We start from the raw sequence: 24,898 nt of genomic DNA on the forward strand, positions 1-24,898 counted from the left end.
GGGACACCTGAAATTGAGTCAGTTAAAAAAAGTTAAATAGTCTCAGCTGCTAAACAAGTCCCTGAATCCCCCAGTCAGTTTTCATGGTTGTAGAAACACATTTCCATGTTCCCTCTTCCCTACTGCTGGTTGAAAGGCCAACATAAACAGCAGGGGCCTCGGACTAAGTACAGAGTGCTGTCACCTGCAAAAATTAAACAAATTCAAAAGAATATTTTGTTTTCTCTCATGGCTTCAGTAACGATCATAACTGAAAGAACAGGAGGGAAAAACATTTCCAGCCCAAGCTTTGATTTTGAAACTGAGGATGTTACAGGCCCCAACGCTTCAAAGGGCATCTCGGCGCAAGAGGGCAACAGATCATCCGCCCTTGTTTAAATATCAGCCCAAAACCCACTGCTGCCCTTCTGATCCACCTTTCAAATCCCCCAGCGCAGCCTCGCCCTCCGCCGGCTCCCCCAGCAGAGCAGCGGCTCAGCCACCGCCCGTCTCCGCGCGGCCACAGCTGCCGCCTGCGCCGGCTCGGGCCTCGCTGAGTTCCGGTCCGCAGTGCAACAACGGAGAGAGAAATTCTCCGACAGCCAGCCCGGCCGCCCCTCCCCCACCCCCACGCCCCGCCCCGCCCCGCCCCGCCTTCCCAACGCCTCTCCCCCGCCCCGCAAACGTTCCCTCTCGCTCGCTCCCTGCCGCCGGACCTGCACAAACTGGGGAGGGGAGTTGTGCCCCGCCCCCACGAGGCCTGACGACAGAAGGGGGCGGGGAGCCCGCCAGCCAATGGCAGGACTCAGAGGCCCGGGCTCCTCCGAGCTTCCGCGATCGGGCGGGGTGACTCGGCGGCGTAGCAGCGGCAGCAGGTTCCCGGGCTGTGAACTGTGACGGCAGCGGCTCGGCCCGTGTCTCCGCCATGGCCTACCCGGGGTTCGGAGCGGTGAGTCGCTGCGACGAGGGGACCGGGACCGGCTCCGGCGTCGCCCCTTGTGGGCTCCGCGGGGAGAGGGCAGAGTGAGGCCCTGCCGCCTGCGGGCCTTGCGCGTCAGCACGGGACAAAGGGCCGAGCCTGGGCCGGGCCTTCCCGGCCCACGGGGGCCGGCGGGACCAGCAGCCCCTCGGAGCTGCCGTGCCCTTGGGCGGGCGCAGCGCCGCAGGCGTGGGGGGGGAGCGATCGCTCGAGCCGAGGCGGGCAGGCCCCACCGCGCCGGCCGGGCGTGGCAGGCACCCCGCGGTGCTGGGGGCAGCCTGCGCGGGCGGGGACCCGGCCGAGGGGGCTCTCGTCACCCGTTCGTGCCGTGCCGTTCCCGGTATTGAGCAGCGTCCGCGGATAGGCCCGGGCAGGCGCGGCCCTGGGCCTCGAGCGACGCCTCTAGCGGTAGCATGGGAAACCAGGCAGGGCGATTGCACAGAGCGGCCGCACGCACCCACTCGTGGGGTGGAGCACGCGGGAGGGGTCAAGAGTCGGAAGTTGGTGCTCGAGGGCTGGCCAGGGGCCCTGGTGTGAAACAGAAAATGTGCCTTGCATAATGACAAGTTTCTTTCAGAACAAGCCTGTCGCACCTTAACAGGCAGAGCCAGTTTCAGTGAGTAGCTGTCGGAGAAAGAGAACTGGGATTGCGGGGCCTCTAACCTTTGCGTCACTGCTCTTTAAATGGTTTCAGAGTAGCAGCCGTGTTAGTCTGTATCCACAAAAAGAATAGGAGTACTTGTGGCACCTCAGAGACTAACAGATTTAGAGCATAAGCTTTTGTGGGCTGCAGGCCACTTCATTGGATGCATAGAATGGAACATATAGTAAGTAGATAGATATAGATCCACCTTCTCTGTATGTGTGTGTAAGTTGCTGTACAAACTGTAAGAGGCTAATTAATTAACATGAGCTATTATCACAGGAGAAAAAAACTTTTGCAGTGATGATCAAGATGGCCCATTTAGACAGTTGACAAGGAGGTGTGAGAATACTTAACATGGGGAAATAGATTCAATATGTGTAATGACCTAGCCACTCCCAGTCTCTATTCAAACCCAAGTTTCAGAGTAACAGCCGTGTTAGTCTGTATTCGCAAAAAGAAAAGGAGTACTTGTGGCACCTTAGAGACTAACCAATTTATTTGAGCATGAGCTTTCGTGAGCTACAGCTCACTTCATCGGATGCATCCTGTGGAAACTGCAGCAGACTTAATGGTATCTAGTTTGCATATTAATTCAAGCTCAGCAGTTTCTCATAACTCATCTTAATTAATTAGCTTCTTACGGTTTGTATGGCAACTTCCATCTTCTGTGGATAATATATATATATATAATCTTCTTACTATATGTTCCATTCTATGCATCCGATGGAGTGGGCTGTAGCCCATGAAAGCTTATGCTCTAATAAATTTGTTAGTCTCTAAGGTGCCACAAGTACTCCTGTTCATTTTGCTCTTTAAATACAGTCCAAATTATCCTGGCAAGCAGTTGGGACTTTCGCTTCTCGTGGCCATCGCCACAGACTGCTCTGGCAAGGAGTGCCTTTCTGACTGTCCTAGTTTGTATAGGGCTGGAATAATCATGGAGCCTGAAGTACCCTCACAAACTACCAGAGAGTGGTGATGTTGCAACAGGAAGCACACCCACTTACAAAATGGCCCTGTACAGATATGGAGCTACTTCTGTGAGTTTGTAGGGAGCTCAGTAGTTTTTCCCATGGTATGTGTTATAAACTTGTGATGCCATTCCCATTGCCTCTGCTGACCCCAGTACCTGGCCTGCTGAGACCGCACCATGCTCCGCCCCCACCTTTTGAGCCTGGTGCAGTGACCTTCCCCGTTCCTGAGAGGGTACAGGAGCAGCTGGAAGTGGGGCAAGGCAGGCCCCTGCGGGTAGCTCTGGTACAGGAGCTGTCCCCTCAGGTTTGGTTCTACAACCCCTCTGGTATGATGAGGGAGTAGGACCAGCATTGAATGAGTAGTATTGTGACATGATGCATGGGAGTCGCATCACCCATCACTTAATTTTGGCCTTGCCATCCCTGTGTCACAACAGAGGGTCATCAGAACTAAACCTGAGTGGGCAGTGAAACACAGGTAGTACCATAGCTATGAGAGCTGCTACTTGGGATTCTGACGGGTAGGGTATCCTCATTGCTTTCTTTGGATATGATACTACTTTTGAAATATTATACAGAGGATGGATTCTTTGGAGCCGTTCTAAGCTGCCTTTAAAAGAAGTATCCAGTATTGACAGCTGCCTCTGCAGTCTTCTATTTTTATGCCAGAACTTTCTATTGAAGCATCAATGTGCAGAGTTGGTTTCATTCCCTTCTCAGAGGGGCTATGGTTCAGCTTCCAGTTCTGTCTCCTGTCTCTCACCCCCTAGTTGCCTTGGCATTGGCATTTGCCTGAGATCTGGTGCTGAATTATTTTGGAAAATCCTTTCCGTTTCTATTGATGAGCAAAAAGCAATTAGCATGTTCATTATATTTTTCCTCCCACTCTTTAATAAGTCAGTGTCACAACAAAAAATCTCTCATTTTGAAGGTAGTCCTTATGGTAGTAATAAAAATGAGTGCTTATTGGAGGATGAGGGCCTCTGCTATATACAAATAAAAATCACTTCTAAGCATTATTTTAGTAGTCAAATAAAGCCCCACCCATTTCAACATCACAATACAGTTTCTCTGCTCAACCTGTCAAGACTGCTGAAACAGTCTGTATGACTGATTTAAATAACTAATCAGTTTAGCACAGGAGTGAAGAATATAATATTTAATGGAAACTGCAGGGAGGATTAGATGGTTAGAATTTATCCAAACTGGAATTAGTTACTAAATTCTGCAAAAAAAGTGTCCATATTCTGTTTTATACCTCATTTTTAAAAGAGATCCACTAACAACTGCCATTTCTCTTTGGAAAAATAATTTAATTTCTCATATAACATTTCTTTGGTAGTACAATTTATCCTTTTGCAATCAGGTAGCAAAGTATTAGTTTTAGAACTATTCTAAAAACTCTGAATGAGAAAGTGTTGTGTGATCACAGCATATGGGTACCTTCTTTTAATAATTTAAAAAAAGGGGGGGCAGATAATGGGTCAGTGTTTGAATACATGACCAATGAATTTGAGGTGGTATGGTTATTTGAATTAGGCTGTGTAATGGGCATTTTAATAAAAGTACATCATGAATAAGACGACTTTGTAAATGGAAGTCTGTTACTATAGATTGAGCTGCTGATGACACTGAAATATTTCTCTTTTTCACAAAAGTATGGAGGTTACAGTGGTCAGATGCCTGGAATGCAAATGACAGTGGGACAGCCAATGCCAGGAGCAGTACCAAATATGCCTCATGGAGGATACTCTGGATATTCTGCATATTCTGGTACTTATTCTGCTGCTGCTGACCCTATGTGGACTTACTTCGCTGCTATCGCTGGACAGGTACGGTAGTGTATGCAATGTAATTAAGCCTTGTGAATTGACCGAGCTAGCAAAGTCTGTTTTTTCTGTGAAAGAAAAACACTCGGCTTGCTCAGAACAGTATTATTAAAGCTCTCATAGTCGGAATTGTGTCTCACCAGGTAAAATTGGATTGTCCTCCCTCTCCTCAGTTAATTGAACAGTGTTGTTCGTGACTAGTAGCATAAAGGCTAATGTCAGTGGTGAGCTGTAAACAAGCTTTCATCCTTCATTAATACTTTCTTAACCTGAAGAACAAACTTTACAGTTCTACATGCTTGAAATATAGACATTTTAAAAAATACCAGTGATTGTCTCAAGGAAGAAGAACCAATTACTGCGTCCTCCATCCCCCAAAATAATAATATAATAGCCTGTTAAACTTTTGCAGACTTGGTAGACTTTATACAAATCTTCATTAATAGAATAATAAGTATTCCATATTCATGTTTTCACTGCCTCCTGAAGTGAAGGTGATGGTTTCCCTCGATCTCTCTGTCCAGGCCACTTTTATAGTATTGTGCTACAGTTTTATATGCAGGTAGTAAAATGAAACACTAAAATCCTGTTCAAGTGGTGTCTGAGACCAGACCAGGATTCTCATTAACTGATTTTGGTGCTTTCATACAGAACAAAGTAGAAAGGGAAGGAGTGCAAGAACATGGCATCTTAAAGTAGAATCCCAAGGGACTTGGGTCTTTAAAATGGATGCTGCCTGAATTGTATTCAAGTATTTCTTTTAACCTGAGGTCCTAAATCTGATATTTAAGTTCCTCGGTCACATATTACTATCCAAACGGTATCTCTTATTGATACAGGAGTGCATAGTTTGTTTTAGTAAGATGGTGATGGAGGATAGACAAATACAAATCTAGTCACGTTTAACTGGCTTATTGAGCCAGCATGCTATTGCATGGCTTTGAAGAGCTATCTAGTATAAAATAAGGGTATTAAACACTGAGAATAATGTATACATGGCTATTTTATTGGGTGGGAGTGAAAATAGATACCATGTCCCAATCTGCATTATGCTTCTGTAATGCGAATGGCAGCAACAGCACAATATATGATCAAGTAATGTAAGGAATAAGAACCAGGAAGTTTCTACAGTGTGATCTGGGGTAAAAATGTGGGGGGAGGGGGAAGAGGGGGCTGACAAGGATTCACAGAGGGCATGTGCATGGCCCCACAGGTTACTGTTCTCTAGATGATTTGGGATTTGTGCTGCCAACATGCACATTCCTAAGAACGTGGAACTGCAGAGGCAATGTATTTGAAGATCTCCAGGTCCAGGTGAGTAATCTTCTCTTCTAGATTACAGGAGCTGCTTTTTTTTTTTTTTCTTCTGGCATAAGTCACAGTCATTACAGATTGAGGCTGTGAAACTCAATTTGTCTATTGACTTCTGCTTTAAGATGCATTGTGCTGCCTTGACTCTGCTTACCTAACCATCTTTTATCCTTTATTTCTTTTTGGTGCAGAACACCACTTTTTCTGTTTTGTGATGAGTCATATCCTGCCTTTGTCCCTACTAACCTGTGGAAGCAGGAGCAGATGGATACACTGTAAAATAGCTGCAGTGCTTAGAGCAACACAGACATTTTTAATGCATTCCTGAGTAAAGGGTCCACATTATATTAAAATTGCTGTGTAGCTGTATGTGATCCCTGAGCAATACTTGATCACCGTTGGTTCTCTTCCTTCTCAAACATGCTTAAGACATGACATTTTCTAGGAGGATAACACATATCCAAAATATATTAGCAAAGGCATATTAAGACTTCATAATTAAATTGCCTCAACCAGGACACTCATGACTTCCCTTGCAAAAACATTCAGTCTCCTTGATTACAGGCCAGAAGGACCCACATGTTTATCTCTGAATTGCAAACCTGTCTGAACTGTTTGACTGGTTGGGGCATGCAACATAAATTTGGTGCTGCTGGGAGCAGTAAACTAAAACTCACTTTCTGTCTGGTCACTGGATTAGTACTCGGACTGATATGATACGGTATAACCAGGGTGGATTGATTTAAATCAGCAAGCAGGAAACCTTGATTTACATCAATGGTAATCTTGTTTTGCATTTGTGGTTTTTATGGTTATCTTCCTAAAGACATTTTTGATTCTCATTTTTTGGTAGCCATTAAAACACGTTGATTTGCAACTAAATATGGCCATTACTCTAAATTTGATACTCATGTGCTGACCAGGAGGATTTAAGCAATTATGTGGTTTAACATACATTCATATTCCTAAGTTTTACACTTTTATGTTAAAAATGGTGAATGGTGTATTTCTTATTTACAAGTGATTTGTGCCCAGCTGTATTTGGATGGAAATTGGAATTCAGTTATGTCCAAAATTTAAAATTGTTTGATTAGTTCGGTAAAACTAAACCTTGTATGTGCTGGATACATAAGGGAAAAACATTATCAAAACATTTTGCATTTAAAACTAGGAAGTATTATCCTTAGCCATTGAAGTGATTGTTTCAAGATTTTAGAACTACAGTAGAACCTCAGAATTACGAACACCAGAGTTACAAACTGATCAGTCAATGACACACCTCATTTGGAACTGGAAGTATGCAGTCAGGCCGCAGCAGAGACCAAAAAGCAAGTACAGTACAGTACTGTGTTAGATGTAAACTACAGAGGGGAAAAAGGGAAAGCATCCTTTTTCTTCTGCGTAGTAAAGTTTCAAAGCTGTATTAAGTCAATGTTCAGTTGTAAACTTGAACAAACATAACATTTTGTTCAGAGTTACAAACGTTTGAGTTATGTACAACCTCCATTCCCGAGATGCTCATAAGTCTGAGGTTCTACTGTAGTAGAACTTGTCCTCACACCTAGTTTTTATTCATAGATTGGAAGAGGAAAATAAGCTTGACTGCTTTTTCAACTCCCAGTTGGTTTCTTAACTTTGAATGACTAATCATTGAACTGAACTAGTTGAATAAGCTGAAATGAAAAAAATATTCTCGGTGGAGGTTACTGGTGTGAAAAGCTGATTTAGCACTTGAACAAACTCTGGTTCCAGGTGCTGAGCTAGTGACTTTCACCAGTTCAGTGGTTTGACTGTTTTTAAAACTGCATATTTTTTAATTTAATTTAAATGATTAATGACTTGTAGTACATTTAGACCTTAATGTAAGTTGTCATAATTTTAAATACAGTTTTAAAAAAATCTAAATACACAATCTGAGTTAAAAGGAAAAATGTTTGTGGGTTTTTTTTTGTTTTTAAACCACTCTGGGTATTGCTCAGAAAGACCTGTTCCATTTGGCTCTCCTGGAATTATTTGCAGTTTTGCTCAGGCATAGGGATCCATACCTACACAGATCCAGGTACAGGATTGGGGCCTAAATGCATAGCTTGTGACTTTATAATAGCCATTATGGAGAGATGATAGTTTTGCCGTTTACTTCTGTGAGAGCAGGATTTGACCCATAGCATGTCTTCAGCAGGAGCAGCAGTGACACGAGTTAGGATTCTATCAGTTTCACACTGTTCCAGAGGCACGAGACATGCGGCTGAGACATGATTCAAGGCAGAGGCCCAAAAATGTGAGGGAGAGTGTGATGAGGCATAAACAGATTAGGAGAAGCACCTGCATCTGACTCCTCAGTGAGTAATTGTGTTTTTGGTGAAGGGAAGAAAGGAAAAGGTTAAAAAAATAAAAATGGATATGCTAATATGCCACTTGTCTTCTCCCCTAAAAGTGGAGAAATAGAAAGAGAGGGGCTGAATATTCCCCTTTTCTGTTTAGGCTCTTACACAGTATCATGGTAAGATGACTATACAAAAGAAATGCACAAAACCTAAATAGTGGGTGAGAAAAGGTCATTGCTTAATTTTAGAGTGGGTATTGTGGTTTTTTTTTTCCCCGGCTGCCAGTTTAGTTATGCAGTTAATTGGATTGGCAGCTGAGAAAAACTCAGAATTCTCAAAACTCTCCTCCCTTCCCAAAATTGTGGGTTTCCCTTTATCCTGATACTCACATGAAATTGAACTAGGCAAAGGAAATCTTTGTCCAAAGCTCAAATTATTTCAAACTTTTAGTGTAAAAGATTTCTTTCTACAGTACCTTTGAGGAATCTGTCTCCATAAATAATTTTTGCTAAAGATCATTTCTTGTTTTGTCAGCCAAGCTCATCGGTAGTATTATCTTTAGTTTAGTGTCCTCTAGCATGCTAGAGTGAATTCAAAGCTAGATTGAATCAAAACTTCGGTTTATAGGCATAACAGTCAAGCTTGCATCATGCATGCCTCAGAGGAAGCGAAGATCACACTTGGTGAAGGACACAGTTTTGCATAGTCCCTAAACAGAGTGGACAAACTCCAAAATAGAGAGGTTGATGGATGAGTGTATTCCATACATAAGCATTGTTGGAACCTGGCTGAGCTACGGGCAAGCCACCCTGCTTGCCTCCTGATAGCATGCTTTATTTTGAAATCATGAATACCTCCTAGCGAAGTTTGCAGGAGCCATTCCATTCCTTGTGTTTTTACATTCTAATTTTCTCAAATGTGTTTAAGATAAAGTTTCTCCTGGTTAGTATCAGCCTAAAAATGTGGTCTCGAGTTTCATGACTATTGGATGAGCTGGTTTTGAGCTATGGAACTCAACAGATTTAGCATGTTCGTATTGTTTGTCTCTGATAACACAGAAATAGCTTGGTTCTTTCACTGTTGTCTACCAAGGGATAGTGAGAAAACTTTGTCGCGTCAGTGTGCAAACCTGCATTGTCTTTGCTGTCAAAATCAATTCTATTCCAAATTTATCTTCAGAAATTTTACATCCGTAAGTAAAAGTAGATTACAGTTAACAAAGAGGTCTTCTGTTGTCCACTCTTTCATATCTCTGTTCCAAGTGCAGTATGCTTTGCAATATGACAAATCTTGAAACATATATATTGGTCTCTCTTCCTTGCATGCATGTGTATTTGTGTAACTATGTAACAAAAGCCCTTATTGTAAGACGTGTGGGTAATGGGCTGAGTTACAGTTTTTGTGAGCTCCTTTTGGAATCTTAACTGAGCACTTGCTGACTTTTTAGAGAGTTTTTCCTTTTTTTTTTTTTTTTTTTTTTTAAATTCTCAAGTATAATACTATAGTAAACTTAGTTTTTTGTAGGGGGAATACACATTCACTCCTGAAGTACGAGGCACATAACCACAGTCTGTCATCTACCATGTAGCAAGACCAGTGGGGTGATGGAAGCGCTGGCCTTGACTCTCAAAGAACTGAGCAGGTAGAAATTCACAGAAACATGGGGATTGAATTGCTTTTGGTGGGGAGGGCAAAAGGGGAAAATTGTATTTCTGACTTTCATTGTACTGTTGATATGACTAGTAAATGAGATTCAGAAATATAATATTCACCTCACTAAAATTTAAGCTATTCAGTTCCCTTCTTTTTCTTCACCCTTCTTTTTTTGTGTGAGCTTACCCATTGAAAAATGTCCTTTTTCCCATTTGAGGATAAAGGCTCCATGCTGTGGAGATTCTTGCAGCTTAATAGAGCTGATCACTTTTACTTTAGAGCCTGCCAGTGTTGCTCCTCAGTCAGGCAGATGAGGATTGATGAAGAGCATGTGATTGTCTACATAGTCTACACAGTGTTACTAGCCCCTGCTGTAACACAGTGATGGGTGAAATTCAGTCCTCCATGGAGAGCTGCAAATAGAACATCTTTCTTTTCCCACTCCCTTCAAGATGAGACTGTCACCTCTGCTCCTGCATGAAATCCAGTGATATAAGCAGGAACAAGATGAATCTTACCAGGATGGGCTAATTTTGCTTTGCTTCTGGGGAGTTTCCCTGAATGTGCTATCCTCATGGCTTTACCCTTAAGGCAGTATAAAGAATGGCAGGGCAAGGAACAAGAAAAATGGGTCTTACAATATTTTCTCTCAGATTTAACTTCTATCTGTTCATGGGACAAGCTCACCAAAAATTGGTTCTTCCTATTTTACAGCTCATGTTTAATTTTATTTGTTTTATAAAACCAAATTTTAGCGTAAGATGCAGTAGCATTAAAATAATTTGACTTGCATGCTGGATTTCCTTATTTAACTGTTTATGTTGGCCAATCATAATATCCTAGAACTGTAACATGGCTCTTCCAAAAAGTTACTTAGAGTGTATACCTAAGTACAGTGAAAAGTGCCGCTTGTCCTTTCATGGAGATCTCATTCCACCTGATACAAGATCTGCTCAGTGTGTCAGCCATTTATACTTACTAACTAGCCACAAAACATAGCTTGCTGCTATAAGTTTCTAGCTCTAAGACAGAGTGGAAGGCCAGCTGATTAAACCTTTCTACAAAGCTGTCAGTGAAGCCTAGAGAATCTTGTTTAAAGTCCTTTGTTGTGTGTGTGTTTTTTGTATTTTTTTTCCCAAGATTTTCCTGTTGTTCACTTGCTTCTTGAGATCTTGTTTTTTGGAGACTCCTTTTTAGAGGATAAAATGTGGAGGTTTTGAGAGCTTGTGTTACCTTTTGGTCTTGGGTGTTCAGAGGGCTGATCTGCACACCTCTATATGGGATGTTTAGCTTTCAGATTCACCTTTTTATGTTGCTCTTACTTGCATCTTACTAGCTATAATCAGTGCTGGCAATGAAATAAGCAAGCTTTTGGGGTTATTTTAATATCCTTCTTTTGAAGTGCTCTGTGGAGATGCTGAGAGAACAGAATGCTAGGAACAGAGCAGAGGAACACGAGGGAACAGACAAAGTGATACTTGGCTGATAGAAAAAGCACGTCTAGCATAGTCACATGTCACGTATGTTCAACAGTCAGTCATCGGACAGCATCATATCCCTCTTTATTGCTTTTCAACCTGAAGGATTCTAAAGCACTGTGCAGCACAATCGACTATATTGATTCTGGAATAACTTGACCCATTACTGAAATGCAGCTATCACCGCCTTCGGTGTGGAACATGGCAGCTCTTTTTTCTTTTTCAGTTTGAAGAGTTTGTATTCTTCTAAAAAGCGAAACATCTGAAAGCTGTTTAAAACTGCACAGCAACACTATACGATAGCTTAGCACAGTAAGTGAGGAATAGGTATCCAACTGAACTGTGGAAGGATATAGGTAGTTCGAATATAACTACCCAAATTGGAATTTTGCCAGGGCACTAAGAATAACATCCCTGCTGTTAATAGCATCATAGCTTCTTTGACCACAAAATGGTCAGAATGTCAGTTTTATTGTGTACATCAACCAAGGAACAGCAAAATTACAGGGGACCCCTGACATATAATGGGAAATGTGATGGGCAAAAGAAAAGGACCTTTTTAATACTTTGTTTCAGAATGGAGGCTCTGATACTCTAGAAGGCTCTCATTAAAATCATGAACAAAATAGAAATAAATGCAGAAAACACCTTAACCAATTATTTGATAGAATTGTCTGCAACTTTATATGAAAATTCTATACTAATTATCAGACGATATCACTGTAATTTAACTGCTGCTGAAGGCTCATTTTAAATAGGTATTTGTTGCTAAGATAGGATTCCATTTAATTACTGTTGCTAAGATAGGATTCCATGTAATTGCTATAAGCAAGGAATTCTATTTAACTTTAGTGCTGCAGACTCTTGATTTAGATGAGGCACCATTTTGTAGTATTTTTAATTTTTTAAGTATTAAATATCTTTACATAGTTATAATGAACTAATTCATTTGTCTTCTGTTAGATTATTCACTGACACTTCATTTTTGCATGGATTTGTATTGATAAGTGTCCATGACCACAAACCTATGCACTCTGTTCTACAGGATGGTGAAGTGGATGCAGAGGAACTACAGAGATGCTTAACACAGTCTGGAATCAGTGGGACCTATTCTCGTAAGACTTTGAATGTTGTTACTGTACACTTTCTCTTTTAATCTGTGGATGATATTTTGGAATTTCTGTTCTTCAAGGAGCATTCCCTCTCTCCCATTGTGTACCTCTTTCATTTCCTTCCTTATCACAGATTTCCGCTTTGTGCTGGCATGTGTCCTTTCTGTGCACCTTAAATAAATGGCACAGCCCTGCTAATGCCAATCCTGAAGATCAGCGTTTGTGCTAGTTCATCTGTACAGTGTTTCCAGTGCACTTTAATTTGAATTTCTCACGCTTTCCCTCTTACACAACAGAATATGAAAACAGTTGCAATCACAGGGCTTGGGCTCTGGTGGGTGCTCATCCCCTCCTAAGACATGGACCATGCTTTGTAATCCCTTTGAATGAGATGGCATATGGTTAGAGACCAGGTAGGGTCTCGAGTACAACACATTCCAAAACTCTTATTCGGAAGGCAAAATAATGTCTTATTTTGTTATAAGGATTTAATAAAACTCCTGGAATCAAAATAAACTACCTTTGCTTTATGGGTGAATAATTTTAATTCCAAATCTTACTGTTCTTAAAGTATTACTGTGTATTTGACATGCATAGCCTAGTAGTAGAGCAAGTTTTCCTACACTGGCCTACCAAATGTGCCTTCATCTTGAGATATTGAGTTGAGATAGTAATTTGGTTTCCACACCTGTTTAATCCTTGTTCTCCCTGCTGATACTGAATTAATACTCTCCATTAAGAACAGGAGCTGGGTCACCAGTTCCTGGCTCAGTAGATGCTAAAGCAATGTAGTGTCCTGCATTTTATCCACATCTAACCCATGGCCTAAATAACTAGTAGTGTAGAAGCAAATGTCTTCATGTCCTTTTAGCCATCCCCTACTTGATTTTGTTTTTCCTGGTGAGCTTTCAAAATCTCTTGCAAAAGCAAATTAACTCATGTGTTGACTAGTGTCACTGAAACTGCATTCGTTACAAAATAAAATTAATCTAGTTTTGATTCAATCTTTGACTATTTTTCAGCATTCAGTTTGGAAACCTGCAGAATTATGATCTCCCTGATGGATGTATCCTTGGAAAAATGTAGACTATACTGTAGTCTTAATGTCAGTTTAAACCAATAAATAATCCTGAGAAGAAACTAGAATTTCAAAACATTTTTAAACTAATGTTTTAGAACACTATCCTTGGGCTCCATTCATTTTTAATGTTGCACAGAAATTGGTTGTTTTAGTATTGTCAGGGTGGTTAGAAGTCAAACTGCCTTATATGACTTGAAATTATATGTTTAATAATTTGGTTTGTCCTATTAAGTTACTTAGTTTTAATGTATTAAGTTATTTTTGTTAACAAAACTTCATCAGAGAGATTATACAGGAAAAATGGGATTTAATGAATTCAAAGAACTCTGGGCAGCTCTTAATGCTTGGAAGCAAAATTTCATGATGATTGATCAAGACCGAAGTGGAACCGTAGAACTTCATGAATTGGGTCAAGTCATTGCAGCTATGGGTAAGTTAGCATTTCAAAAACTTCTGCAACCTCCTGTTTGTTCTATTTAATGCAATATATATTACTACTTTAATTATAAGGATGCAGCATGTAGAATATGGAAGGTTGCAGTGAATTGTGTTGCTACCTATGGGGTCAAAATATAGGGCTTGCCAGGAGTGTTGTACAGGTACCATGCTTCATTTCTGGGAACTCCTCACTATCAACTAAGTATTCCTTCCTTCCTGGCTAGCCCAGAAATAGTGTCGATAAGCTTTATAGGGAGCTGTATACAGCCATCTTCAGATGGAAAGATTGGTCATCTGGGGACACATCCTTGAAGATTGGGAGGAGACAGGAAATCCCTCTTAAAATAAATGCCATATTCAGTACTGAACACTGTTAATTTTCACAAGTTTTTAGATGCAGCACTTCTTAATATTGGCATACATAGGGCTAATACATCTATTTGGGGTAGAGGAGGGAAAGGAAGACTTTCAGTACATTCTGCTCCTGGAGGAGTCATGGGCATATGTCTTCCCAATGAGGTGCAAAATATGTTCTGGGGGCACACCATTTCAGCAGAGTATAAAGAGACACTCGCTCTCACTCACTCACTCTATGATGAACCTAGCCCATCTTATAGGGCAGATGCACATAAGCCTGTGTGCTTCCCCTTTGATGGCAGGTTGTTAAAGATTAGTGACTAAAAGTTGCTCTTCATCTAGAATACCCCATTGTAAAAAAAAGTTATACAAATCTTCATCATAGCAGCTGCTGCTAGCCAACAATAGTAAATCAGGAACCAGTGCCAGACACTGCACTGGCATAAAAAGGCTTTCTGTTAAACTGTATTTCTGGAACCCTGGTGTATAGCTAGCATGTTCCATTTCCCGCTGAGTGGGAAAGGCTAATGCTCTTGTGAATCAAAGTGCTCCAGTTGTTTGGAGTAATAGTCATTTTGTGCATGTGCATGGGATATTACAATCTATCCTTAAGTCTCTGGGCTGCAACCGTTAGCAGCTGCTGCTAAGTTAATTTTTGAATAGAGGTAGAAGGTGGAAGTTAGTAGCTTCCTAGTTACTCTCGAGTCTGTTAGATAGACACTGACCCCACTACTAAGTAGGGGGTATGATTGGAGCTGAGGTAGATATACCCACACAAGTACTGTCGTAGATAGCAGTATAGATGTTGGGGCATGGTCTTCAGCAATGCAACCTAACCCATAGCAAAGCCTGTGTTGCCAGATCTACGCTGCTGTTTTTAGCAGTGCTAGCAGTATCGGCATACCCACACTTTCTTCTGAATGACAGGAAGAAGGGAAAGAATAAATGCCATGGGGAACTGAATTTGCTAGAGACTTGAATCCTGTATGAGATGTCTCTGGCCTCTTGCTTGAAAACTTCCAAATTGCATACACTTTAAAAAAAATAGTAAACATTATATACCTAAATAAGATTCTTTTCTCTCTCTTCTTCCTCTGAGTCTCTGTTTACACTTGCTGAAGTTACGAAAGGGGGGGTCTAGAACATGCTGTGTTGGTCCTACAACGGTCAGGCACAGGAACCTACTTTTCTAGAGGCAGTACTTCATGTTAACGATGTTTCTGGCAGGCTGGTGTTGTAATCCTCTCATCTTTTCTTCATTTGCCTTTGTGTGTGTGTCTACTTTTCCCTTCTCCAACCTGTCAAGCAGCATTAAAGCACAGAAACTACTCTTTGTACAGTGGAGAGTCATGCTGTCTGGGCATGCTGCACTTTTTCTTGGAGAAGGCTCCGAGTTCAGTCAAGATACTCTAATTCCACAAGGAGTCCAGTGGCACCTTACAGACTAACAGATTTATTTGAGCAGAAGCTTTTGTGGGTAAAAACCCCACTTCTTCAGATGCATGGAGTGAAAATTACAGATGCAGACATAAATATACTGACACATGAAGAGAAGGGAGTTACCTCACAAGTGGAGAACCAGTGCTGACCGGGCCAATTCGATCAGGGTGGATGTAGTCCACTCCCAATAATAGATGAGGAGGTGTCAATTCCAGGAGAGGCAAAGCTGCTTTTGTAATGAGCCAGCCACTCCCAGTCCCTATTCAAGCCCAAATTAATAGTGTTAAATTTGCAAATTAATTTTAGTTCTGCTGTTTCTCTTTGAAGTCTGTTTCTGAAGTTTTTTCGTTCAAGTATAGCTACTTTCAAATCTGTTATAGAATGTCCAGGAAGATTGAAGTGTTCTCCGACTCGCTTTTGTACGTTCCCATTCCTGATGTCCAATTTGTGTCCATTTATTCTTTTACGTAGGGACTGTCCTGTTTGGCCAATGTACATGGCAGAGGGCCATTGCTGGCACATGATGGCATATATAACATTAGTGGACTTGCAGGTGAATGAGCCTCTGGTGGTGTGGCTGATGTGGTTGGGTCCTCTGTCACTAGAATAGATATGAGGACTACCCCCAATACTTCTAATACTAGTGCAGAGTATGTTCCAAATAGAGCAATTGGCAGGTGAACTGGCAAACAGGCAGTAGATGCTAAACATCCTTTTACTCCTGGGCCTTGTTAAAAATGTCCACAAGCCACCCTCTGGCTACTTTTGCTAAAAAGTCAAGGCTGACCTGATTACACAGAACTAGTATCTCTGTTTAGTATGGTGACAGGTTTCAGAGGGTTAGCTGTTTTAGTCTGTATCAGCAAAAACAACAAGGAGTCCTTGTGGCACCTTAGAGACTAACAAATTTATTTGGGCATAAGGAAGTGGGTTTTAGCCCACAAAAGCTTATGCCCAAATAAATTTGTTAGTCTCTAAGGTGCCACAAGGACTCCTCCGTGTGTTTATTTGCTTAATCTCCACTTTAAGAGGAAGATTAAATGTCTTGAGTGTTCATGATGATGTCTGAAGTTGTCCTTTCAGATGAATTTCAGGATGGGCACACAGTGTATAATGGAACCGTTCTAATGTCGGAAAATTTGAACTTTTTCACTGCTGCATATGAATACTCCTTCACTGTGCCCTATAAACTGCATTGACTGCAGTACAGGATGTATAGTAATTATTATTTCAATAGTCATACTTTCCAAAGATTATCCAGCAAACTGTTGCAAAAGTCGTAACATTATAGGCTGTAACTTCCTATTTTTGGTCTTTTAGGTTACAGATTAAGCCCGCAAACACTAACTGCTATTGTAAAACGTTATAGCAAGAATGGCAAAATCTTTTTTGATGACTATGTGGCTTGCTGTGTGAAATTACGGGCATTGACAGGTATGGGGGTTTTGTATTTTTTGAAATAGATATGCAGTCCAGAGTTTATGTTCTAATTTTTTCTCTTCTAAAAATTGTAATTGTAGTGTAAAGATTATTCTTATAATTCTTAAATCTTTTACAATTCTTAAGATTACATTTTAAAATTTATTTTGTATGTAATTGTCTTCAGTGTTTTTAGTAATAGTTCAGTATTCAGGATACCTAGAAAGTAATTTTGCTTTTCTACTGTAAGTTTTTAGATAGAATGTGGAAGGAAAGAAGTATGAAATGTTAAACAGGTTCAAAAGTGACAAATTTGCCGGAGGGCGGGGGGACGACAAAAGAAATGTTTGACAAGGTAATACTGCCAACCAAACTTACATTTAGGGTCTACATTAAATACTTCGGAGTTTTGCAAAGCTCCAATTTACTTATTTTATTCTTTTCTAAGATTTCTTCCGGAGACGAGACAACATGCAACAGGGATATGTGAATTTTGTATATGATGATGTAAGTATCTCTCTAAATAAAATACTCAAATTTGTTGGGACTATATGAAAAGTCAAGGCTGACCTGATTACACAGAACTAGGATCCTGGGAACTACAGGCCAGTGAGCCTCACTTCAGTCCCCGGAAAAATCATGGAGCAGGTCCTCAAAGAATCAATCCTGAAGCACTTACATGAGAGGAAAGTGATCAGGAACAGTCAGCATGGATTCACCAAGGGAAGGTCATGCCTGACTAATCTAATCGCCTTCTATGATGAGATTACTGGTTCTGTGGATGAAGGGAAAGCAGTGGATGTATTGTATCTTGACTTTAGCAAAGCTTTTGACACGGTCTCCCACAGTATTCTTGTCAGCAAGTTAAGGAAGTATGGGCTGGATGAATGCACTATAAGGTGGGTAGAAAGTTGGCTAGATTGTCTGGCTCAACGGATAGTGATCAATGGCTCCATGTCTAGTTGGCAGCCGGTGTCAAGTGGAGTGCCCCATGGGTCAGTCTTGGGGCCGGTTTTGTTCAATATCTTCATAAATGATCTGGAGGATGGTGTGGATTGCACTCTCGGCAAATTTGCGGATGATACTAAACTGGGAGGAGTGGTAGATACGCTGGAGGGCAGGGATAGGATACAGAGGGACCTAGACAAATTGGAGGATTGGGCCAAAAGAAATCTGATGAGGTTCAATAAGGATAAGTGCAGGGTCCTGCACTTAGGACGGAAGAACCCAATGCACAGCTACAGACTAGGGACCGAATGGCTAGGCAGCAGTTCTGCGGAAAAGGACCTAGGGGTCACAGTGGACGAGAAGCTGGATATGAGTCAGCAGTGTGCCCTTGTTGCCAAGAAGGCCAATGGCATTTTGGGATGTATAAGTAGGGGCATAGCGAGCAGATCAAGGGATGTGATCGTCCCCCTCTATTTGACATTGGTGAGGCCTCATCTGGAGTACTGTGTCCAGTTTTGGGCCCCACACTACAAGAAGGATGTGGATAAATTGGAGAGAGTCCAGCGAAGGGCAACAAAAATGATTAGGGGTCTGGAACACATGACTTATGAGGAGAGGCTGAGGGAGCTGGGATTGTTTAGTCTGCAGAAGAGAAGAATGAGGGGGGATTTGATAGCTGCTTTCAACTACCTGAGAGGATGGTTCTAGACTATTCTCAGTGGTGGAAGAGGACAGGACAAGGAGTAATGGTCTCAAGTTGCAGTGGGGGAGGTTTAGGTTGGATATTGGGGAAAAACTTTTTCACTAGGAGGGTGGTGAAACACTGGAATGCGTTGCCTAGGGAGGTGGTGGAATCTTCTTCCTTAGAAGTTTTTAAGGTCAGGCTTGACAAAGCCCTGGCTGGGATGATTTAATTGGGGATTGGTCCTGCTTTTGAGCAGGGGGTTGGACTAGATGACCTCTTGAGGTCCCTTCCAACCCTATATTCTATGATCTATGATTCTAAAACATTATTGTTGCAAATGACTGACTCGAGCTGCATGTTTAAATTTTACTTATCAGAAATGTTTTTTATAATAAACTCTTTGGTTGCATTCATGTTAACTTTCCTGTACCTTCACCTCCAAAGAATGACTAAAAACACCCCTCCTGTAATGGCCACTCTGTAATCTAAGACCTTAATCCTTCAAAGATTTTAAGCACAAGATGAACTCAGTAGGACTACTCATATCTTTAAAGATAAGCACGTGCATAAGTCTTCACAGAGCTGAGGGCTTAATATGTTTTGCGTTGTCTATTCATGGGCTGTGAGTAGCAATTACTAAAAGTATGTCCATGGACTTCATTGGACTAACATCCAGTAGGAAATGTTTGCAGGATCAGACTCTTAGATTGTAACAGTCATCTGTTACCTATGTGGCACTGACTTAGCATCATAAGCATACATGACATTATATAGTGTTGTGTGCATTGTTAATAGTACAGATGTAGCAATTTGAAAGTCTTTAATGCTGAAAATTTAAAAACAAAACAAATCTCTCATTTTACTCCTTTCAAATTCTTTGAACGCTTCTAAGCATTTGTTCATCCAGTAGACAAGTCCCAAGTTGTGTTCCCACAGTTTCTTTTCTCCATACCCCCCCTTCTCCCCCCCCCCCCCAAAAAAAACCCCTGACAAAACCAAGACAGACAATTTCTGAACTCTTTTTAGATGACCTGATAATTTGTAGTATTCCAATTGTTTTCATTTCCCAATGTGGTGGTGTGTGCGGAGTGTTAGCTACCTTGACTTTTTTTTTTTCCCTTCTAGTTTTTGCAGTGTACCATGGCAATCTGAGTGGAAGGCTGCTAAAGGATATAGACTCCGACCTGTGAAGTCTTCTCCTGAGAAGAAATTAACTGAACCTGCTGTGAATTGAAGCTGTAGCAGACTTCCCCCATCTTTCTGCCCGTTACGACATCCACTTTGAACAAATGTTTTGATTTTAGTGCACAGTTGAGAGCAATAATTTTTTTTCATTTTGTTATTTTTCAGAAGCATACTCTTTATATGTACATGCATAATTCCAGACGAGTACCCTGTTATGCACTCAAGCTTAATGAAGACTAAACAAACTTTTTGCTTGTAACAGCTGCAAGAGTTGCAAGCATAGACCATTTCATTTTTATATGTATTTAGACTGCATACATGAGCAGAATATCAGACATCCTGGTTTTTAATCTAAACTAATGTAGGTATTTCATGTGACCATCAAAGTACGTTGTTTCAGATGTCATACTCTGAGGAATTCTAGTTGCTTGGTGACACTAGTTCAGTATTCCACCAGAAACACAACTTAAAACAAGTTATTAGGTAAAATTCTCCAGACTCATTGCAATAGATTTTTCTAAGGCAGACTGTTAAAAATTGTTCTTCCAAGAATTTATTTATGGACAGTTCTTGTTGAGTAAAAGTTGAGACCCTCTCTTCTAATCAACATGCAGAAAGCAAAAAAAATGTTTAAGGAACTATTGCAAGTCTTCATAGAGTTCACTTCCCTTTTAGTTTGAAAGCTTTAAAGTCTTCACCTATTCTGTAAAAATTGACTCCCAGTAGACCCTCAAATTGGTAAACCTATTCCATTTTGAGATCAAAAAAATTCCCTTAAGAAAATAACCTAGTGAACAGAAGTCTGATTAGGGGATTACTCAAGCAGGTCCTTATTTTGCTAGGATATTTTAGCAGTGCATCTAACAGCGAAGTAATGAGTGAATCACAACCATGATCAACTCTATATCTCATCAAACTTCTGTTGGTTTTGTTCAATCCCAAATTTTGTAATCCACAGCCATTCTAGGTTCTGTATCCTTCAACAACAAACCTTAGCAGGGGTTAAATTGGAAGTTATGCTCATGTCATGCTTGAAGTGGAGACTTACTGTGATGCATTGAGAGTGCTCCGTGGTTAGGAATTTATGGAAATATTTTTCTCATGACAAACAAGGCACTTTTAGTCTTGTTGTTCTGTTGTGTGCGCGCGTGTATACATTTTGCCAATGAACAGTGTCGTATGTAATTCTGTGCTTCTTACACCTATTCCCATAGTGTCACAAGTATACTACTAAACATAACAATTTAAGAACGATTTTGCTGAATATTTTTGATACTGAAATGTATTCAACCTTTTTGGATCCCTCTTAATTGTATTTGCATTATAGTAACTATTGGAAGTAAGTTTTCAGATCTGTAACAAACTAAATATTTGCATATCCTGCTGTTCAAGACTGAAATAAGTAAACAGTTTTTGTGCAGGTTTAGACCTATTGCCAATAAGTTTTCATGTTGTTGTAAAGATACTGAATATACTAATTTGTGTACACGTACTTTTATTTGTAAACAGTGAACAATTTTCCAAGTCATCTTTGAGTTCTTTTTTAAAGAAATAGGCATTCAAATAGCTTGCCATACATTTGTCGTACAAAAACTTGTTATGTTACAGGAGATGCTACGGTTTATAAATGATGCATTTCATCTTGGTTTAAAAAGTCTGCCAAATATTTTTTAAAAAAATCCAGCTTTACAATTCTATATTCAAGTGGAATCATAGTACATTTTAAATGACAAGGGAGGCAAATCAGTCCTAGGGGATGTCTTAATTTAGTCCATCCAACTTCCATTCCAAAGAGCATAGCTGCGCTCTGTGTTCATTAATAATCCCAAAACATCCCAAATGGGCATTGAAAGGCCAAGTAGCAAATGCTTTCTTATGGATAATACAATTCCATCTACTAGTCATACATAGCTCTACAGTGAGGAAAGCAACTTCTCCATAGTATTTTTCATGCAATTTACAGGGTCCAGGATGTGCTCCTCTTGAACAGTAGAAGTAAAATTTATTGTCATGATCACTTATGAGTCCACAGTGGATTTTATTTCTGTATATTATCTTTGCCCTTATTAAACTAAAATATTTACAGACAATATTTTTGTCACATTGTCCTTTTTTCCAAGCATAATTTTTTCCAAAAAATCAATATACACTAAATAGGCATAGTTGATTAGTGGATCCTGGGTGGTCAAATGCAACACATACATACAAATCTAAAGAAAATGTTGGTCTTTACTAATGAAATCTGTGTATATAAAGGAAATGCAAAATCGGTGTGATCATGGGACAGGACATCTGACAGTCTTCTAGGTCAGCAAGAAATTACCCATTTAAAGTATTCATACTTCTGGAAAGTCCCTAAGTGTGGCATGTCTGCATTTCATGTCTATTTACATCGCAGTAAATCTGGATCACATTTGGTTAATTTACAAGTAAAAAAGGGAATTTTCTCTGATTCCCCACAACTTCCACCTGGAATCAGAAAGCCAGGCTGGGTTCTTTCCTATTTGTGCATAGTCACAAAGATTCAGCAATGGATTGAATAGGCCAAATTCTGCCTTCAGTTACATCTGCACAACTTTTTTTTTTTTTTTTTTTGAAGTGGGGTTTGCTTGGAGGTAAATGAGAAGAATTTAACTCTGCCAGTAAAATTTAGTTAGTTGTATTGTTGCATGAGAAATGGTACGTTGCCCAAAGCTGTGGTGTTGCAGTGCTACTGTGTGTAAAGAGTAACAAAACTGGAGTAACGTGCATAGATGTGACAGACAAACTTGCTTCCAGTGATCATGAAGTGTATCTTTTGTATACAGAAGTCACAGACTACCACTTCACTCAATGTATACAGCAAACTCACTTTACTCTGCTCTCACTGATGAGACAAAATTTAAATCAGTTAAGGGGTATCCTTGTGAATGAATAAAGACATGACCCAATGTTTTCTGCTTTGCAAAATGCTAGTTATGAGTCTGGGCCAAATTTTTCCCTTGTTATACCAGTGTAAAGTCAACCTAAATCTGGTGTTTACACCAACATAGAGGCACTGTACTAGTAACTTCATTGACTTCTAGATTTACCATAGTGTATGTCAGAGCTGAGTCTGGCTTTGCTTTAGCATTTTTCCTATAAGCAAGAGCTCCTTGTTCTGTAACGATTTCCAATTCCACTGCCTATATGGCCGGAATTGTCAGCAGGGCTTGGCTTAGCCACTGCTAGTGGGGTCAGATTTTCAACAAAGCTCAGCATGTTGGATGCTGAGCTCTTGAAAATCTGACCCCAGATTTTAGTGGGGCTGAGCAATCTTCAATGTAAAGCACTTAGTGCAATTGGTTAAACAGCTCTATTTGGTATTCCTAGTCTAAACTTTGGGGCTAGGTCTGCTTCGTGCTGTGGCATTACTTCTGCAAAAGGGATGTTTTGCTCCCTAATCTAATATAAATAACTGATCTCTTGCTGTGAGGTCTCAGGCAGCTCTTGGAGAGATTCTGGATGTGGTTGGAACCTCCCTGGTTTCATGCAAGGTGTGGTGAATGCTACACTAATGGAGCTGATCTGCTAGGGTTCCTCTCTCTCTATTTGTAGATGAGAGACATGAACCCTAGCAGTCACACAGTGCAGGTGGGAGAATGCTGCTCAGCTGCAGGAGGCAGATGCACTAGCTCTGCTCAAGGTAACCTGCTAAAAATAGCAGGTAGCTTGGGGTAGCTACCTGAGTAGGTACCCAGGGGGTATGGGTGGGTTTGTACTCAAGTGGCTATACTGCAATTTTTAGCGTGTTAACTCAAGCAGAGGTAGCAGGTGCTGTTGATTTGAGCCAGCAGGCACATGCCCATCTGCAGTGTAGACATACCGAAGAGTGAAGTTGGATTAAAGGGCAAACCACTCCGGGGGGAGGGGGGCAGCCTGATGTTTCTGTTGTGTTAATTCAGGGCAATATAAATATATATCAGAAATGGCGCACCATGCTGGCAGGCTTTGAGACTTCATTCACTGACTGCCCTACTTAGCAAAAGCATTTTATATTATTATTTCTGTTTTCTCCTAATGCAGTCAAGAAGGGATCACTTAACATCTCCTTAGAGTCCAGAGGCAGCACTACCAATGAGATGCTCTAGTAATATACTGGATGGCGAGGTCACCTCTGACCAGTCTTCAAATTCTGCCTCCATATGAAAGGGCAGATTGTCACAAACTGGTAAATCACCCAATCACCTCTTCAATAAATCATCCCGACTGGAAATGACTGATACCTGAGGCTCAGACAAACATTTATCCTGAAGAGCAATTTTTTGCCTTTGGCTTGCAACACATGCCAGCTCTTTTCAAAAACTTTCATAGGAGAAGATGCCCCCAGCTCCCTTTGGAGGTTCTTACCCACATCTATTATAGCAGCTGAACATTGTGTGATATAAATACATTTTCAGGAACAAAATCTAGTGCACACATTGCCAGCAAGTACTCAGTCTGATTTTTGCACAGTGGTGTTCTCTGCCCCTTTAGTTACAGAAAAGAATTTTTTTTTTAATATGGGCAAATAAATGAATAGGTATTCCAGTCTCTCAAACTTCCTCTCTGCACGTATAGCCATCCCAGGTACAATAGCTTGTCAATTCCATGCTCTGTGGAGCTGTTTTGTAGGAGCCCCTTGATAAAATATTAGCGTGCATCACCATTCTGTAACACTAGGGTCTATAACCTCTATGTTAAAGGGTATACTCTTAACATTTTTAATGAAAAAAAAACCTGAGCTTTTCTAACTTCTGTATCTTAGATGGTAGCTCCATACTAGCAAAAAGTCTTGATTATATATTTGAAATGGCCATATTTTCATATATGCTCTTCTATTATAAACATAAATGGCAGAAATCAGGTTTTGCCCCCTAAGTTCTTGTATGTGCTTAATACACCATTTGCAATTCTTTAATTATTACATTTTTTGCGACCAGTTTTACATTATAGTTTACATTTATCATTTTCAGTTATTTGCAGAAGGTTATTGCAAAAATTGATTATGTATGCAGATTACATTGTCCTTAACATAAACATTTGTTCATACAAAGAAAGTT

General features: G+C 40.6%; 1 protein-coding gene across 2 annotated transcripts; it reads left to right on the top strand.

The window, feature by feature from the left end:
* The first annotated feature begins 773 nt into the window (after window positions 1-773).
* Window positions 774-21,928, top strand: GCA (grancalcin). 2 transcript variants are annotated; one of them, XR_012154276.1, is made up of 9 exons: window positions 774-928; window positions 4,237-4,410; window positions 12,219-12,288; window positions 13,308-13,351; window positions 13,649-13,796; window positions 16,922-17,035; window positions 17,271-17,375; window positions 17,469-17,527; window positions 19,779-19,804. XR_012154276.1 is itself a non-coding variant. In XM_073305633.1 (8 exons), exons 1-8 carry the CDS (start codon window positions 905-907, stop codon window positions 19,803-19,805), a joined length of 660 nt encoding a protein of 219 aa, XP_073161734.1. In that variant the 5' UTR covers window positions 777-904; the 3' UTR covers window positions 19,806-21,928. The 2 variants fall into 2 exon arrangements, 1 of the variants encoding a protein (XP_073161734.1); XM_073305633.1 differs by lacking the exon at window positions 17,271-17,375 and having other exon boundaries at window positions 777-928; window positions 19,779-21,928.
* The last annotated feature ends 2,970 nt before the right edge of the window (window positions 21,929-24,898 follow it).

This window comes from Lepidochelys kempii, chromosome 11, assembly GCF_965140265.1.
Source record: "Lepidochelys kempii isolate rLepKem1 chromosome 11, rLepKem1.hap2, whole genome shotgun sequence".
NCBI lineage: Eukaryota > Metazoa > Chordata > Testudines > Cheloniidae > Lepidochelys > Lepidochelys kempii.